The sequence below is a fragment of the Vicugna pacos genome, chromosome 2, assembly GCF_048564905.1.
Source record: "Vicugna pacos chromosome 2, VicPac4, whole genome shotgun sequence".
NCBI lineage: Eukaryota > Metazoa > Chordata > Mammalia > Artiodactyla > Camelidae > Vicugna > Vicugna pacos.
Window position 1 is genome coordinate 49,927,865 of NC_132988.1, and position 18,413 is coordinate 49,946,277.

General features: G+C 37.0%; 1 protein-coding gene across 14 annotated transcripts in view; it reads right to left on the minus strand.

Moving 5' to 3' along the window:
* BANK1 (B cell scaffold protein with ankyrin repeats 1) overlaps positions 1–18,413 on the minus strand; it is a 551,109-nt gene that overhangs the window by 184,508 nt on the left and 348,188 nt on the right. For all 14 annotated transcript variants that reach the window (XM_072939857.1, XM_072939872.1, XM_072939893.1 and 11 more), the window contains 2 exons: positions 17,803–17,941; positions 9,106–9,245 (listed from right to left, as the gene is read on the minus strand). In XM_072939857.1, the coding sequence (XP_072795958.1) occupies positions 9,106–9,245; positions 17,803–17,941 (279 nt within the window). The remainder of the gene's footprint in view (positions 1–9,105; positions 9,246–17,802; positions 17,942–18,413) is intronic.

Below are 18,413 nucleotides of genomic sequence, written 5' to 3' on the forward strand. Positions count from 1 at the left end.
AATGCCTGCTCCAGGACTTATTAGCTGTGGACTTTACTAATACTTACCTGACAGAACTACTGAGAAGTTTAAATGAGTAAATATGTAGAATCTCCAGTAAATATTAATTCCATTTTCTCTAAATACTCTGATGTGAGCTCAGTTATAATAATTCATGAAATGTAATCATTGTGATTTAGAAAAGTGCGCAACTGTCAATGAGGTGACTTTGCTCCCCAAATTGGCTTTTGTACTGACTGAACAAATAATTTCATTTGTTTTTTCCTTCTAAATTCTTAAATTAAATAATGCATATCTTTAAAATTAACTAGAATGTAGGTTTTATATTATAATACAGATATCCAAAATGCCAGTGGCTTAAACAAGATAGAAGCCCATTTCTCTTTAACATAAAACTCTGGGATTAGGCAGTCCAGGGCTGATGTTCTGACTCCCTGACTAGGAAATCTGGCTCTATTTTGTTTCACTCCTGTACATCATTTTCATGGTTCTTGTTGGCTTACCTATCAGTCCCTTCTAAGCACTGCAGCCAGTCAAAGGAAAAAGTCAGTGAGGGGGAGAGCATGACTCTACCCTTCTTTTAAGAGAGGCCATGATCAGAAATTTGTACATATCATTTCCACTGACATGCCATTAGCCATTAGCCATTAGTTAGTTACATGGCTATGCCTAGCGGCAAGGGAGTCAGGAAGTATAGTAGTTACCCGGTGGTCATGTGCCCAGATAAAAGTTGTATTACTGTGTAAGAAAGGGAAAGGAAATACTGGGGGAAAGCTAGCAGTCTCTGCCATCTCCATCAGTCATGAAAAATGCATAAACATCATGATTATGTAAAGGCAATCTGACAAAAATTAGAAAAAAGGGAAACTGTCTTCTAGACCATTGATTGAAGCTTGATTGTGCTGAATTTTTCAACTTAACCCCCCCTTCAGATAATGTCAAAAATCCTCAAAACTTTACTTTGACCAAACTTGAACAGATAAATCAATGGAGATATGACATTAATAAACAGGCAAACAAATAAACAAAGCTTTTCTAGTGTCAGCATTAGATAGAGCAATCATAAGAACCATGTCTTTTCTCACTTTTACGTCCCTTTGGCAATCATTTTGTAACAACTTACTGTTAAATATGTAGTAAAATAAGGCAGTTTTGAAACAAATATTGCACTAACATATTCAAAGAAATGTCTTTCAAAAAAAACCTTCTCTAACTGATGCCATGATTTCCCCCCACATTTTGGGAATTACTGTTTTGGGTTGCTTTAGATGCTAGTTTCCAAGCTAAATGATAGACTTAGTCTCTTCGTTTTATGTTCATTTGATTTTTTTCCTTTGAGGTCCTTCCCTTTTTTGCCCTGCGCTTTCAACTTCAGTCAAAAGCAGCACTACTTAGTCAAGAATCCAATAACCTTCTTAAAAAGGGCTGTGCCTGAGCGATAGGAAGCCAGTGACTGTGGGAACAAGGGGCTCGCTCAGATGGATGGGTCACTTGACGTTGGGTGGGAAACTTAATGTATCAGATTCTTTCACTCAACAAAATATGTATTGAGCATCCATGTGTCTACAGTGTAGTTGGTTCTGGAGATGAAACAGGGAACCACATAGCATCTCTGCCCTTACTGACCTTGGAGTCTAATGAGAGGGAGATAATGAGAAGTAGATAATGAGGGGTAATTTGAGAAATATCACACACATAGATGTCAAATTAGAATCCAATTAGTATTGCAAAGAGATATACAGGGAGATGTATGGATCAGGGAAGGCTCCACTGAGGAAGAGATGCTGGACTAACAATTGCAGGATGAATTAGACTTAACAGGTGAAGACAATGATAAAGAAGCTGGACGGGAAGAGTGTTCAAGACAGAGGAGTATATAGAAAGGCAGGCACTGTGGCAGGAGATTAGGACTCAAGGTTCAGGAACTAAAAGCAGACCAGTGTTTCTGAAATGCAGAGGTGAGGAAGAGGACAAAGATCAAGCTGGAGACAGAGAGGGACAGTGTCTGCGAGGCCATATTCATGTTAAAGATTTTTTTAATCCATACAATGACTGGAATCTATTGAAGTGTTTGAGCAGGAGAATTACATCTGAGGTCTTTGTTTCTAAAGAACCTCATAAACCAGGGACTTGAGATAAAGAAGATGTGCGCAGGAACAGATGGTAGGGGGCCAGGTAGGAGGCTATCTTAGCCGTGCAGGCAAGAGGAAAAGCAGTGGACTAAAGTGTTAGAACTGGAGAGATGGGGAGATGAGTGAGCAATGTTCGACAAGTAAAACTGCTACGGCTTAGTAATGGATAGAACCTGTCGGGCAAGAGAGTACAAGGTATTGGGGAGACTGTTAGGTTTCTGGCTTTTAAACTAGACTGATGAAATGTCATTTCCTGAGTCAGAGAACAGTGAAAAGATGGGCTTAAAGGAAATCCACATTTAGAGTATATCTCCTACCTTAATGAGATAACCTGCAGAGGGAGTATTTATCCAAAAAAAAAAAAAGGGTGCCTCAGCATCAAAATTTGACTTATTTGAAACTTTATTTTCTAGATCTAGAAAGAAGAGATTGCCAAGGATACTGACAAAGAAATGCAAAGGATGTAAGAAGAAAACCAGGTACATGTGTCTTCCTGGAAGCTACGGAAAACATTTATGTCAAGAAAGTGAGTTTGGTCAACGGTGTTAATGGCTGCTGAAAGGTCAAGTTAAACTGAATGAACAAATGATCATCAGATTTGTTGGGAGGCACTTGAGCATAACTGACATATATTTGTCTATGTGTTGCTACTTAATAAGATTGATAAGACTAATTGGCTGACCTCTGGGAAAAAAATAATAAATTCCTAGAAGCTGAATTTTCTTTGTCAAAGATTTCTCTTATTTCATTTCCTGTGTCTTGATACTGTTTAGTGTAGCAGCATGTTTCATGCATGCTAACACAATTTAGACTTCCCAAATTATATTTCACTTTATTTCTTTATCTTATTGCTGATACTATAAACATTATCAGTAAAGAGACCCACAAGAATGCATAATGACTTTTAGAAAATTCAAACAAACATATTTTTGCCACAAGGTTTTTTGTCCTCTAATTTTCAAAGGGTTATTGATGACTTGGGGTTTGTTCCTATCAGAGCCAGGTTCTCTAATTTCCTCTAATTATCTCGTTATGAATACAAGCGATGAAGGAACATTGATAACTGTGTTTGACTTGTGCTCTGTTTTTCTGGATTGCTTAAAAATGTTCCTTATAGTTGAAGATCTGAACCTTCTAAAGAACCAGACAGTAAAAGAGCAGACAGCTGTACTTGGGTGGGGTTAGTTACAGACAGCACTCACACCAGCACACAGACATCCTCTGAAAAGGTCAGTCGAAACCAGTTCCAGTGACAGGAAGAGAGGGGATGTAAGAAGCAAGAGAGAAGCTTTAGGATGGAAGAAATAAAAATCGAAGGAAGTATTTATTTCCACCAAGTGAGCAAAAACTAAAGATTAAGAAGTCATTAATAAAATATGTTCTAAACAGTAGCTAAACATAAGCTGAAACAGATGGGACCAGTAACCAGGAAAATGGACTGAGACGGTTTACAAGATAAAGAATTGTAGAGAAACAACAATATAGCTGTGTTAATGGCTAAGTACCTGCACTCAGAAGTTTTCTTTTCCTTAAAACAGCTGCTGTATCTGCCATTAAAGTTTACTAATTTATCTGTTTTTCTCTGAATAAGTGGATGGGTGTACTAAGTGGGATTACGTTCCTGTTTGATTCAGTGATTTGTAACTGAGGTGAGTATAAGCATTAAGTCTGAACCACCCTCATCAGGCATCACTAACCTTTGCTTCACCACTATGACAGGTGGAGATACAGCACAAAGGAAGTGTTGCTTATTTTATCAGTAAAATACAAAGTTCAATAGATATGCCTTATTCTTATTGGTCCATTCTAACAAGGAGTACAAACATAAATCCCCAAATAAATGAATCTCCAAATTGTAAATCTCCAAATTGCAAAATCTCCAAAAATCAATCTCCAAATTGCATTTTATTTGACTGTTCTTTCTCTGATTACAAGTCTTTCATCAGAAATATAGAACAAGTAATAAAACGGATCAAAGACACAGGAAGCTCAAATCACTTCGTTCTTCTCTAGGGAAGAGGGGGGCTAAGAATAAATGCAAATAAAATGGAAATAAGGGCTACATGGAGAGCCCATGCATTTGTAAGTCAATCCTCTTTAACGAAGAACAGTCTTAATTCCCAACCTAAGTAAGTATTTTTCTTGGCATACAATTATGAAATATTTGAGTTAGAAATGACCTTGAAAGTCATATACTCTAGCTTTTTCATTGTTCACATGAGGAAATTCCTCTAGCATTAAGGAAAATGAGCTCTCATGAAGTAAGTGATTGCTGATTCAGTCAAATAATCTAACTCCTGCTCCTGTCCTGGCCAGAGCTATTTCTCTTATGCCACACTGACACTTTCCAGGAAGCAAAATGAAAGATATTGTGCAGCCTTTTGAAAGAGAGGTAAGATGTTAGTCATTTTTGAGTGGTAAATATTTCCTTAACATTCGAAAGAAAGGTAAGACTGAAATCTGGAATTTTACAGCTGTTAAAAGTCAGTAATGAAGTATGTTAACATGGAGTTCATGCCTAAGTAGGACATGAAGAAAAGTTCAGAAGCACAAATTCTTCACTTTTCTAGTATTATGGGCCTCTGAGAGTTCTTTACTTTTATAAGCATCAGATTCATTTCTATAGTTTTATAAATAAATGTGTACTTTAAAAGGGCAGTTTTCATTTCTCTATCTTATTTATATGCATATACTATACTTTTTTACTTTTTTTTCAAATAGCATTAGAAAGAAGTAATCATTATGTTTACCCATTTTTAAAATAGTAAGCGTCAGTTGTGTTGCATGTGTCAGGAACCAGTTGTGTGAAGTCACTGCGCATGCAAAGATAAAGAACACAGTGCCCATGCCTTAAAGAAGGGGCAGTGGGAGGAACTGGCACAATGTTCTAGAAGAGGGAGCAATCCCGAGGCTGGAACACAGGAGCCACGGAGAGAGCTGAGAAGACAAGGAGGCAAGCTGTAGCAGGAGCTGATGTCGGAAACAGTTTGTGACCCTTAAGCGTTGTGTGTCATTCACAGGAGTTTGGACCTTACCCTGTGAGCACTGGAAGTTTGTAGCAAGGGTCTGTCTTAGGTAACACTGGCGTTATGGTGAAGTATAGTTTAGAAACCAGGTACATTTGTACCTCTTTTCAATAGGAGCTGATGAAAAGAGGAAGGGAAATGTCCATTAGTCGTTTGAGGGTGAGAAGGACCTAAAAAAAAAAAATTACTGGAAGGCCTGGGAGTTCCCAGTATCTCTCAGAAAGGGAGAAGCCCCTGAGAACTTTTAAGGGAGACAACTGCTAGAGCTTGAGCTCCAATTTCATGAAGAAACCAGCCTTTATGGGAAATTCCTCATGATATGAGTTCCCTCAGTCCATATCTCCCCTCGCCCCAACCCCATCTGGCTTCACACAGCATTAAATTTTGCAGGCAGTACACCAAAGATTGAGTAATATAACAATTCAAGAAAAACTGGAAATAAAGAGCACCTAACATGAAGATGAATGTAAGATTTCAACAGGTATAAAGTAAAACATGTAGGATGAAAAGTACATGCAACACAAAGATACCTTTTTACCATTAAGAAATACAATTAATAAAAATTATTTGGTCCCATTTCAAAAACTCTTAATAAATAGGACCCTAATGTTTTGATCATAATTGCTATGTTCTTTCAGCATTTGGAGCAAATCTGGTTTTTATATTGTGTCTGGTTGTTCTTATACAAAGTTAACTTTATCGTTGCCCCTAGACACTTGTAAGTAAGACGGAAGTCTTAAAGGTTTTAATGATCTCAGTTAAATAGGAATTACTAGTTTTTCTAACACTAGTACCTGAATTCTAATTATCTTCCCAAATTGGGCTTTGGATTTTTCATCTGAATTGCTCTTCAAGTCACTGTTTTAGGTGATGCTCTGGAAACTGTACCTTTATGAGGGTATGTCCTGGGATTTAGCACCTATTCAAAAAAGGCGAAATGATTTAGGAAGCAGATAATTAAGCTGGTTTAGGTAAACTATTCTACAAAACCTAATGGAGATCATTAAAAATAAACTAAGAAAACCAAATTTCTCATTATCGTTTATTTTCTCAAATTCACAGAATAGCCATTGTGCTGTATGCCCGATAGCTTTTAAATGATACTAGAAAGTCTCTTACTACAAATTTGAGGATTATTAAAAAATAAAACTCACAGATTCCTTATTATTATTCCTTTCCTCAAATTTACAGAATGTTCATGTTATTATATGTCCAATAGCTTTTAAATGATTACAGGAAGTATCTTATTACCGATTTTAAGGATTACTTAGATTACACCTGCCATTAAAATTTACAGGAAAACTCAGGACAGCTCTTAGAGTATACCGTTTCAGTGGAGTAGATAGACTATTAAAAAAACAAAACAAAACCAAACAAAAAAAACCTGTGAAGTCTGCTGGTATGTGTTCTTACAAATACACAGTAACTATGGTGAATAAAATTACAATGTATGCTGTTCCTTGAAAAGAGATGTTCAGTGGACTATCTGTGAAATACTCAAATCTCCCAATTGAAGTGGCAGAGCAGCACATAAAAGAAACAATTACTGTAATGTTGTATGCTGGAGAGGAAAAGCACAGCTTATTACGCAACTTTTAAAATATAATCTCCATGAGCCAAAAGCCTAATGTCGTAAGGAACAACCAAATGCCAGCAAGGATAATAAGCACAGAGTGGGCTGGCGCACCTCCTTCAAGACCACGTAACCCTAAAACACACCAAGGTTCCTTGGTGTCCCTGCAGTTCCTTCTTTGTCATCAAGGGTGGAGTTTGAATTTCACCATCTCGGTGAATTCATGGCAGGGATAACGCATGGGGTCCAGATGCCACTGGGTGAGAGCCCCATGTCACACCTAGTCCAAGATGTGATGGAGACTGAATTGCACCTTCCCTCTGTCAGGGTTGTGATGGTGTAGCTCGGTCTGGTCTGAGATCTCAGTCTTGGAATTTGTTTGATCTAACTCCACAGCACATCTAGGTTCCCTCCTGACTGCAGCAAAACCTCTAAACCTATCTTACACTGTATATATTAACCCTAATCTTAGTGTCTCTTGTCAAGCTGTGGTCTGCTGTCACCAGCTTAAATAAGTCTACCTCTCAGTATTCAAATCTCAGGTTTAAAGTGGCTTGTTTCTGAGAGTAAAAGCCTGAATCAAGCTGTCACTGTTCAACATCCTTCCTTTCACTGGTCACCAGGGCTTGGCAGAGGGGAGAAACCCTTTGTTATCTCTCATTTCTGACACTGAGGACAAAAATGAAACAAAGCATTTTCTAGTTACCTAAAAATTGTGCAAAAAAACCCCCACTACTTTTATTCATTCAAAGCTGTAGAAGAAATCATGGCTTGGATATCACAACATTTAGAAAAACTGTCCAAGAATCATTAATTACATTTAAGTTTTACTATATACACAAGGGTTTTTTTTCCTCCCCAAAGGCTTAACAACACAAAAATGTGTCTGGGGGACCACTTCACTTCTATGCTAACTGAATACCAAAATGCAATACATCACCTTTATTAGTCTTTTTGTAATGATTAAAGATTTTTTAAAGTAGAGGGTAAGGTAGATATGACACAGGGAAACGAAACTATCTGTATTTCAAGCTATTACTTTTGTTGTTGCTTTGCAATTACAATATAGACGTTTTACTGAATGTCCTGACTCTCCAGATTGATAAATGGTATTTTACTTCCTGTCCTTCCCTAAGACATTTTACCTTTTCCACTGTTCTAAAATATGTCATTCATAAAGGAGAACCCTAACAGAAAAATATGTCACACAAAATAAATAACAAAGCCTCAAATTCCAAACTAGTTCAAATGTATATAAGGCTTTAGGACAGCCTGTCACCATCACCATCACTGACAGTTTTGTTACAAGTCTTACGGAGTGCTTTGTGGTAATCTGAAGACCCAATGTCCAATTCAACTCTCTCTCTCTTAGCCTCTATTCTACTCTCTCCCTCCCTGGAGGGTAAAAAAAAAAAAAAAAAGGCAATTAAGCAAGGTTAAAATTCTAATTATCAAGTAGCTATGAAAAGAAAGGAATTTATCTCACTCTGAAAATTTGATGGAAGAAGCACAGAAACGATCAAAGTTCCACAGTAAGCAAGCTTTCTCTCTACTGAAAGTGGGTCCGGCAACAACAAAATAAAGCCAAATGTAGAAATTAAACTAATGGCTTAAGATTAATCCAAATATAATTGTTATATTCTAAGTCAATGAGGGCAAGGCACTCACAGTACTTACTTGTTACTGGAAAATGTCTCAATCAAGGGCCTTAGAGAGGAAGAGAAACTCCGCACCAAGTCACCATTGCTGAGTAATACTTTGTTACACTAGAGAAACAACCTGGGGCTTGAAAATGTCTCTTTGCCTAGTTCCCAGAAAAGTTCAGTATTTCTGGAATTTCAATATACAGTGTTCATTTAAAGCAGTAACTTTCACTATCAGACAACAGTGATAAATGAAACTAAGAAAAACATACACTGAGCTTGGAAATTTCCTCATGGAAATAACAATTTCTAGATTAACGCCACACACTTCCTTTTTGGGGGTATTCTTGGTTTGTCTGATTCCTTAACCTGAAAGCTTCTTTTATCTTGTTTTGCCCACATCTGGGCAAAGAGGAAATTCATGTTTTAAGAGTTCTCTTTAATCCTTCTGTCTTTCTTTATCTGGTCGGTGACAGCTTTAAAATGAACTTATCACAACAGCTTTTTTGTAATGGATAATCTGTCTCTCAGTGACATTATCTGGAAAGACTAGACTTAAGCAAGTTAATTCATCTACATCTCTGCACCATGGAGGTCAGTTTCTTTTTTTCCTATTGATCAGTAATTCATTCTTATTCAAGCAACATTCAGACTTTAAATCAAAGTAAGCATTAGTTTATCCCACATTAGCTCTTTAGCTTATTATCAGTTTCATGGAAACATCAACTTACCTGGCACACACCATCTGCTGGACCTGCCACTTCCAATAGGCATTTCATAGCTTTTGCTGTTGTATAGTATTTAATCTCTGTTGTGGCCTTAATGATTCCATCACAGTAGACACTGACATTGACAGAGCCAGCAGGAAAATCTTATAAAACACAAAGGATAGTTAGGAGCTGAGTATATAAATGCACGTATCACATTATTATATCTCTTAGAGAATATGAAGGCAGGCTTTAAGGTTTGTAACAATTTTAACTAACTTCTAGCACTGAATTGTTTTCTTTTTTATCCTTAGTAGTTAGAAACCAAAAATTGGATGTATAATTTTGGACTTAATTGCTTAAAAAAAAACTTAAAAGATAAAAACATATGCTACAATTATAATGAAAGCAAAGCACTAAATCTTTCCCCCTAACTTTTACCTTCCTTTTTTTGAAGTAGTCTTTTATCACCTCTATGCAATGCTTTAGAATTTAGAACAATAAAGTCATTCATTAAAAGTTAGATATTTACTATTAATCTGAGGAAGAAAGCTCCCATTAATTACACGGAAGTTTCTCAAAATTGTTTGGAAAAAGGAATTGAGTTAATTGAAACTGCAGAACTTTTATTCAGCTGATTACAATGAAAAACCTTTGGGAAGGCAATGTTTCATGCTCCTCTGTTTAAGTACTATTTGCACCATCCATTCATCTAAAGCCTTTTTGTGAACAAGTTGTTCAAAGTGACAGATACACCATGTTGTAAACTCTGCTGTAACCTACCAACAGAATTAAAGTGCTCTCCAGGAAAGAATGACATTAAATAATCACTTCAATGGAATAGTTATTAGGTTTTATTGTAACAAAAGTAAGCAAAACTTAGCTCTTTAAATTCATTTGCCGAACACACTTGAAAATCTTTCACTCTTTGTCACAGAGCTATTTCCCAAATTCTCCTGGAAAACTGTCACCCAAACATCTGGGGTGTGGAATAAGCCATTAAGTACAAGACCAAAAGCCACTTGATGAAACTCTAATAATTAAAAGTTCTTAATGTTTAAGCATTAATTTTTCTTTATCTCCTGAAGAAGTTAAAGAACCCTGATAATAGCGCTCAGAGAAATTCAAAGCCAACAATCTTAACTTTAACTAGATCAAGAAGTTGAATTTCCTCCTCTCATATTGCTTGATCAGTTACTTAACCTGTATTATAAAGAAAATGTATGTAGAAAAGTTCTCTATTCCAAAAGTAAGTATTCATGCAATAGAGAAAGTAAGAGAAATTTTAAAAACACTGAATGTTGTAATGCACACCTCATCACTACAGCTGTGTATGTATATAAAGGGGGTGTGGAGTTACTGGAGTGAAATGAAATCAAATTCAGTTGATTTCATAGAGATGATTTTAAAGAAAATATTGATTTTATCAGAAAAGAGATTAAGAACTTTACAATGAGGTGTTAACTTTCTGAAAGAATGTCAGGTGGTGAATCATGAAAAATATACAGTGAGACTATTTGCTTGGTAGTTCTCTGATACAGGATACTTAAAATATTCTGATTTATTAGAATTTAACATGAGAATGAACTGATTGACTTCCGATATCTTGAGTCACAAGTTGACTCAAAATTTTACCATTAGCTCTACGGATAATGATGTTGATTTCAGAGTAATCCTCCAGTGTGGCCATTTGAAGTAACGTCTTTACTGTGCATATTTTCGTATCTATCAAATGTCATTTATTAAATCAAGGCCTAATTATTGTTTCTACCTACATATGAGGAAGGACTCTTATGGATTCATCTGGTTGGGAGACCCTCCTTAATAACTTTATAATTGAATTGGATTTTTCATGACCAGAACTATGTACAGCTTGAGCATTGTTTTACTTTAACTGTGTCACTATGCTGTCTACATTTTATAGTGCTTCAATTAAAAATTAAAATCAATTAATTTAAAGACTCAAATAGAAGAGAGAGATGGAACACCTTGCCCTCATCAGATGTAGATACACAATAAAGTACACTTACAGAAGAGCAGTGGTTAAAAAAGAACTCTATTTAAGTTTCAAATCTCAAGTTCTAGGCCATTAAGGACCTTTGTCAACCCTTCCTGTCTCCAGGATTTAATTGGTCTAACCTTCCAGGTGAGGGACAAACTTAAGTAATTTATGGAAAATATAATCCAAAGATATTTCTGAATAGCCAGAACTATCGTCACTATTTCCATAAAAATATATATGTCACAAATACACTAACTTTAGAGTTTTTCTGCTTTCTATTTTCATGTGCCTGAGAAACTGTGCTCCTTTACCAACCAATTTTAGCCCTTTACAACACAGTAATCCTTACCTGAACCCACCTAAAGTTTCCATGGGAACTGAAATCAACATAACTCTCATTGATTAGAACATTATTATTAAATAGATATTGGTGGCTTTAAAACCTTGGGCACGTCTAAAAATTAATATCAAGTTTAATAATATATGTTAAAATTATCTTCTTGAACTACATTTAGAAAAATTTCTTAACTGTTGTTATTTTTATGAGCATGTTCTACATAATATTTAGCACATCCTGAAGTATTTTTCTTGCTTTTTAAATGAAATAAGAAGTTATAGTTTACATTATCCAGAACATAGTCTCTTAATTAATAAAGAGATTCTTTATCTTTGTGGCTACATTTTACATTCCTTTCAACTTTTAATTGGTTGTCCCCCTGCTGTGTAAAATAGTTTTCTGCCTGAGTTGCAGGTACCAGAGGAGTACTCTCCTCCTTCTGGGTAAAAATTAATTAATACTTCTAGTTTAAAGCCATTAAATATATTTCCATAAGTTTTGGCATAAACTTGGACTATAGGAACTTCAAATTCCTCTAACACAAAACAGTCCTTGTCACAGACAAACCTGTGGACACCATTAGGAAGGTGAGGTTTTTAGAAAACAAAGTAATAATGACTATATCAAGTTATTGCCCTGAAAGGAAAGGGAAGAAGGTAAATTTAGAGCATATTTTCCCAAACGAAAAAAATCAGGTAAAGATGTGGAACTGCATCAGAAGAGAAAGACACCACTTAGCTGACTTCAAGCTACTAAAGTGTCATGGACAGAACTGTGTCCCCTAAAACTCACACGTTGAAGCTTTAACCTCCAGACCAACTGGAGACAAGATAAGGCCTTTAAGAGGTAATTAAGGTTAAACTGAAGTCATAATGATGGGGCCCTTATCTAATAGGCCCAGCGTCTTTATAAGAAGAAGAGTCACCAGAGAGCATATACATAGAGAAAAGGCCACATGAAGACAGAGCAAGCAGGTGGCCATCTGCAAGCCCAGGAAAGAGGTCTCACCATAAACCAACTTCTGGCCCCCTGATCTTAGACTTCCAGCTTCCAGAAATGTGAAATTACCCAGTCTGTGGCATTTTGTTATGGCAGCCCAAGTGAGACAGGAGGGTAGGAGGCAGGGGCATGACCATTAAAAGAATGACACGGCCATTAGCACCAAGATGGCGGAAGAGTAAACTCCAGCAGAACTTGAGCTTCACTATGTTATTATTATTATTATATGCTCATGTAATATATTAGCATGGTAAATGGCACTCTCACAGGCACCATGGAAGTTCTGAGGCTGACTGTAAAAGGTCAAAAAGTGGATAGTGACCCAGTTCCTGGGTATCCCAGCTCCTTCCCCAAGGTAGTTGGAATAATGGGAGCACTCGTGGTTGCTCTCTCTCACCTCTGGAGACAGCCCATGCTCTGTCTATGGAGTGTGTATCTCTCTGAATAAATCTACCTTTATGCCTGGGACCTGTGACATGGCCATCCTCTCACGCTCCATTTTCCTGTATCACAAGAACAGTAATATACAAGGTAATATCACTGAATATGAAGTAGGGAAGAGATGCATAGAACTGGCTCTTGCAATCCGATATGCACTGGTTCCAGCACACCTTGCTTCATCACACTGCTTGGAATACAGGTGTGATAGCAAAAGTCTTAGCAGCTGTCTTGCTCCATCACGATCATGGCCACACCCTTGGGACTATGGAATGGTGACTAGAAATAAGCCTGCATCTTGCCAGTATTGTGAAGATGCCACACCAGCTCACAACACCAGCCAAACTCAGTATGGGAGGCTCTGGGTATAGCACAAGAGAACATCTACAGAGAGCAAATCACATTTTAAGTCATGTGACTGATTACGTCATGAGCAAGGTGATCAAAAAAGAAGTCATATGAGCAATTTTTCTAGAATGGAAAGAGACTGGACAGATGGAGGCCATCTCCTGAATCTGATGCATCAAATATTCTTCAAAAAAATCCCTGAGAGTGGGGAGGGTCCCTGGTATGTTTCCACTTCAGTTTTAGATCCCTCCATTTTAATTTGGTATTTAAGTAAGTATAGCAAACATTTTTCAAAGACTTAAATCCGTATAGACTATTATTAGATGGTATGAGATACTGACTGAGATCATTTCCTTCCCTGGCTGTCACTGATGGGTACATGAGCTGACACAGAATTGGGAGTGCTCTTGAGTATGATTTCCCAAGGATGAAAGGGGACACTTTCTATCAGGAGAGGGAAACAGATGACGAGGAGAAGAGCGGGAACAGCATGAGTACAATATTTATAGAGAAAGACGGACCCCTCAATTCTCTTCCCTACAAGGAAGAGAAGGAAGTTTTTAGATGGTTTATTATACCCCATTCAGAAGCTGAACGTGGGTTATTCCAGACAAAACACTCTTTACATTTAAGGGAATTGCTAGAGGGAGAGACTGACCCTTTGTTGCTCATTTGGGTCTCAAAGTGTTGTCTTGTACCTTATCTCCTGTATCTCTAAGCAACTGAGTACTTGAAATGTGAATAGAGAAGCTATTTTATCAACAAGAAAACTGACTGAGAAACTTGTGTCAAGTTAGTTGCTCAGTAAAGAATAAAAACAGCTCTCCTAGCCACCAGTTAAGTGTTTCCTCGGCTACACCACAGATTCTGGACAGATCACTAGCCTATCAGAATGCACTGGGCACTCTCTCTTACTCCATAATTGGTGTAGAAAAAAAGAACTCTACTGCACTACCAGTGCTGTCCAATCAAACTTCCTGAGAGGATGGATATGTTCCAATGAAGCACTTGAAATATGGTTAATGCAACTGAACAACTGAAATTTAAATTTTATTTAAAGAAAGTTTAAATACGCAGATGTGGCCAGTGGCTACAACACTGGCCAGGGCAGCTCCAAAGATTGGTTTTTCCAGCTGTAGTTTGTAACCCACTAGTAATCCATGGCATCAATTCAGTCAGCTCTAACACTGGAAAAAAATGAAAAGAAATAAAGTATCTTTCTCTCTGCTTACATTATCCATATGCTCCGGCATGTTATCTACTTTTGCATTATAACTCTCAACATATTAATCATAGTTATATAAAATTCCCTGTCTGATAATTCCAACATCTGTGTCATATATGTCTGGTCTGATGCGTGTTTTATTTCTTTAGACTATGTTTCCCCCTTGCTTTTTGGCATGTCTTATAATTTCTTATGAAAATCAGACAAATTGTGTCTGATACAAGAACTGAAACAGGTAGACACGTAGTGGGAGTCATCTGGCTAGAGCTGGGCTATATTCACTGTTTGCTGAAGCTGTAGGTGCCAGGGGCTTCGAATTCCTCTGTTGTCCTTGTCTTCCTCTTGACTTTGTGCTTCCCCAAGTACTCCTCCTCAGAAAGATTCTGCATCTTGCACACTTTCAAGGGTAACCCACTGCTGCCTCACTGGGACCCCGCTGTGGTGGTGGTCAGGTTGCAGGGAGGGGAAGCACTCTAATCTTATGATTAAGTCTTCGTTTTTTAGTGGGCCTTTCAGCTGCGACCTTCACGAGTGTTCCTGCCATGGCATACCCTTTCCCTCCCCACCTTCAGGGAGACAGGAAGGCTGGAGGGGGCTACACGGGGGTGGATGCTCTTACCCGGCGGGGACAAGGCTCTGATAAAGCGGTTCCCCTGAAGAGGAGACCTTTGTTATAGAGAACATGCTGGGAGTCCTTCCCCAGGATTACTTTTCCTCTGACCCAACAGAGCCTGCAGGGAGTGTGTCTTAGACATTCACTATGTGAACCTGGAGGGGTTCCTGGAGGTAAATTCCCCCAAATTATAGGTGTCTCATAAACTATAGCCCCCAAGAGTTTCTTATTCTCAAGCTAGTCCACACTCAGCCTCTTCAGCAATTCATCAAAATTACTGTTTAAGTGCTCCTACCACTTCTGCTTCAGGTAAGCAGATCTCAGATGCCACTCTATTTACCTTTCTTTCCAGATTTTGGGATGGTCGTTTGCCCTGCAATCTTAGTTCTCTGAGGAGTTCAAGAAAAAACACAGATTTTCAGTTTGTTCAGCTTTGTCTTGTAAGAATGGGAGCGGCAACTTCCAAGCTCTTTCCATGTCAGGGCCGAAACTGTCAGTCTAAGTGTTGCTTTTAAATCCTTTGTTTTCATTACGTATTTATGCATATGTGCTGGGTCATGATGTAAAATGTAGTTCTTGCTAGGGTTCAAAGAATTTCAAGAAACAGTGCCATGAGACAGAGAAGGTACCTGGGGCCATCTCTGCTGAGATGTATTCCCGTATGTATTCATGGAACTTTCCTATTATGAATAAAATTCTTACTTTATGGCAAGACAAAAAAATTTTTAACATAAAAATATTTTCTCTGTCCATCTGCCTCCTCTCTCCCCACACTATGCACTGTGTATCTGCATTATGCATCAGCCAAACATCCCCCATCTGCAGGAAAACCTGCTCAACCATAAAGAGCAACATTCTCCCAGCATCAACAAGACAACTCCTTAAAAGATAACATTTCTCCTTGATTTTGTACGGGGTCACATGACCCACCACTATGCCACTTAGGTCTGGATTATGTAAGCTGTCAACAATATGACATTTGATGTGCAGCCCTCTGTCTCAGAAAACTTAAATAACTTGTACCTTGACTTCTAATGGGCAGAACAATTCTCAAAGTTTTGTGAGATGCTCTTCCTGGGTTATAATATCGAAATTTGGCTCAAATAAAATTTTCCATTTCTTTCTTAGACCTCCTGATTAATTTTTCTTCAACACTATATATGGCTACATAGCAGCCAACAGTCTGTAAGAAAATTCCTCACTAGCTTACAGAATATCTAGTTGAAAAAAAGAGTTGGAGAGATTTAATTAGCATAACTGGTAAACAGCGACTTATTTATTTATTTGTTTATTTATTTATGTATACTACAAATTTGCTCTTCAACCACACACATAATATTATGGCCTGGTATTTATTGGAAAATATAGAATAACAGTTTCCTGCTTTTCTGAAAAACATCTGAACTTTGACATTTTATTCTTTGCACTGTTCTTAGCTACAAAGTAAACTAAACATAAAATCTTAATGTGACTGATTTTAATTTGACATTTTGATTTGCTATTTAGGACACATTATCTAAGTACTTCTTAATTTGCAATATTGATTTTTCTACATTGATTTTAGTCTAACTAGACTTAGTTTAACTTCTAAACTAATTAGTTAGAAATTATTGTTCATTAAATCATTTTAAAATGTGGCATACGGAAGTAGGGGAATTTGAAAGAGAAAGGAAGGAGGCACAGAGAGCTCTTCCTCCTTTCACTTCTGCATATCCTTTCCCATGACAGGAAGCAGTGTCTGAAATGCTTGTACATGGCTGGTGTAGAGTCTTTCTTCTATATAATCCAACTCTGACCTAAGCTATGCAAGGTAATCCAAAGAGGAGACACATGCTTTACATAACACAATAGAAAAGTTTTTTAAATGCTTTGTAAATGAATCGATTTCATAACAGCTACATTTAAAAAGGAAAACAAAAAAGCAAAGGATACATTTGACATACTCTTTAATTTTAAATATTTTACTACATTTCCAAATTAATAATAAGATTGAATATATCTGTGCTTTAAAATACCCTATGAAGTTTGTATTTACAAAGTTTTACAAGGTACTTTTATTGTCTGACTATAAAAGGACACCATAAATTCAAAAACAAAGTAGTCCTACATTTATATCAAAACATTCAGAAGTTAATACATTAGATTTCAATTTTAGTCCAATTATTATGGCAAGTGTGGCTCTTCCACCTGGAATTTTAAATCTGATATAATTTATCATGTTGAAGCAATGTTGGGTAATAAAATGATTAGCTTCATAAATTAAATAAGGAAAAGAGGGGAGATTGTATTTAGAACTGGTACAATGATGATAAAATAAGGAAAAAGAATTATGCTTTCCAAACAATCAAAAATATACTCAGGGTCATGGCCAAAAAAAAAAAAAAGGGAAAAAAGAGAAAATTACAAGTGAAAATCCAAATGTCTGCTAATCCTGTTACAATAAAGCAAATAATTTTAGTTCTATATTTAACAGTTGACTTACACTGAAGTGTTCTCTGCTGACATGACTGAAAATATGTGATGTTACTGGCTGTCATTTCACCACATGGTACACAAGCGGACTTCTCATAATTTACACATTTGTGCTTTTGCGAATCCAGATTAATAATAACAGCCTTGTGTATGTGAAAGCTAAACACAGGAAGCACCTGCAGAATAATATTAGTTTCTGTTGGGAAGTGAAACCTTTTACTATAAATGTATTGAAAGAAACTCAAGATGATGTTTTATACTTATTAAAGCATAAAAAAATTTCTTACCTAAAGCTTTCATACACCAGACTGTCTTACTCCAGAGAGCTGGCCGTGTTCTAATGCATTTACTATTTGACGTAAATTCAACCTCCACAGTACCACCAATTACTTCATCTCTCAAAATAATAAATATTTCACCAGGATTCTATAAGATGAAAAATATAACCCGGTTAGGCATTTGAAGGAGTTCTCACTGACCAAAGAACCCATTACATTTATTAGTGATAAAGGTCACACATGGTTGCACATTATGTCTCCAGCATGTCCATGTTCTCAGCCATACTCAGAAATAAAATATGTAAAGGTGATTTTCACAACATTTTACGTGTATCAACTTCAGGTCTACTGAACTCTCAATATTTTTCTCCAACACCATATTTTGCAACTGAGAAGGCAGTGAGGACATAGCTTCTCCCTCCTCCTCTCCCACATCCCTGTGTGAGGCTGTCTCTCTGAAGGCCATGAGCATCACTTCACAAACCTCCAGGGAGCTGTAACTCAATCGCTAACCAAATCCTTTTTGCCCAAATCCCTTTCCATCACCTTTCTAGACCTTGGCATTTTTATCTACAAATGAGAGGATTGAATAGGGTTAGCTTTAAGGTTTCTTATAATTT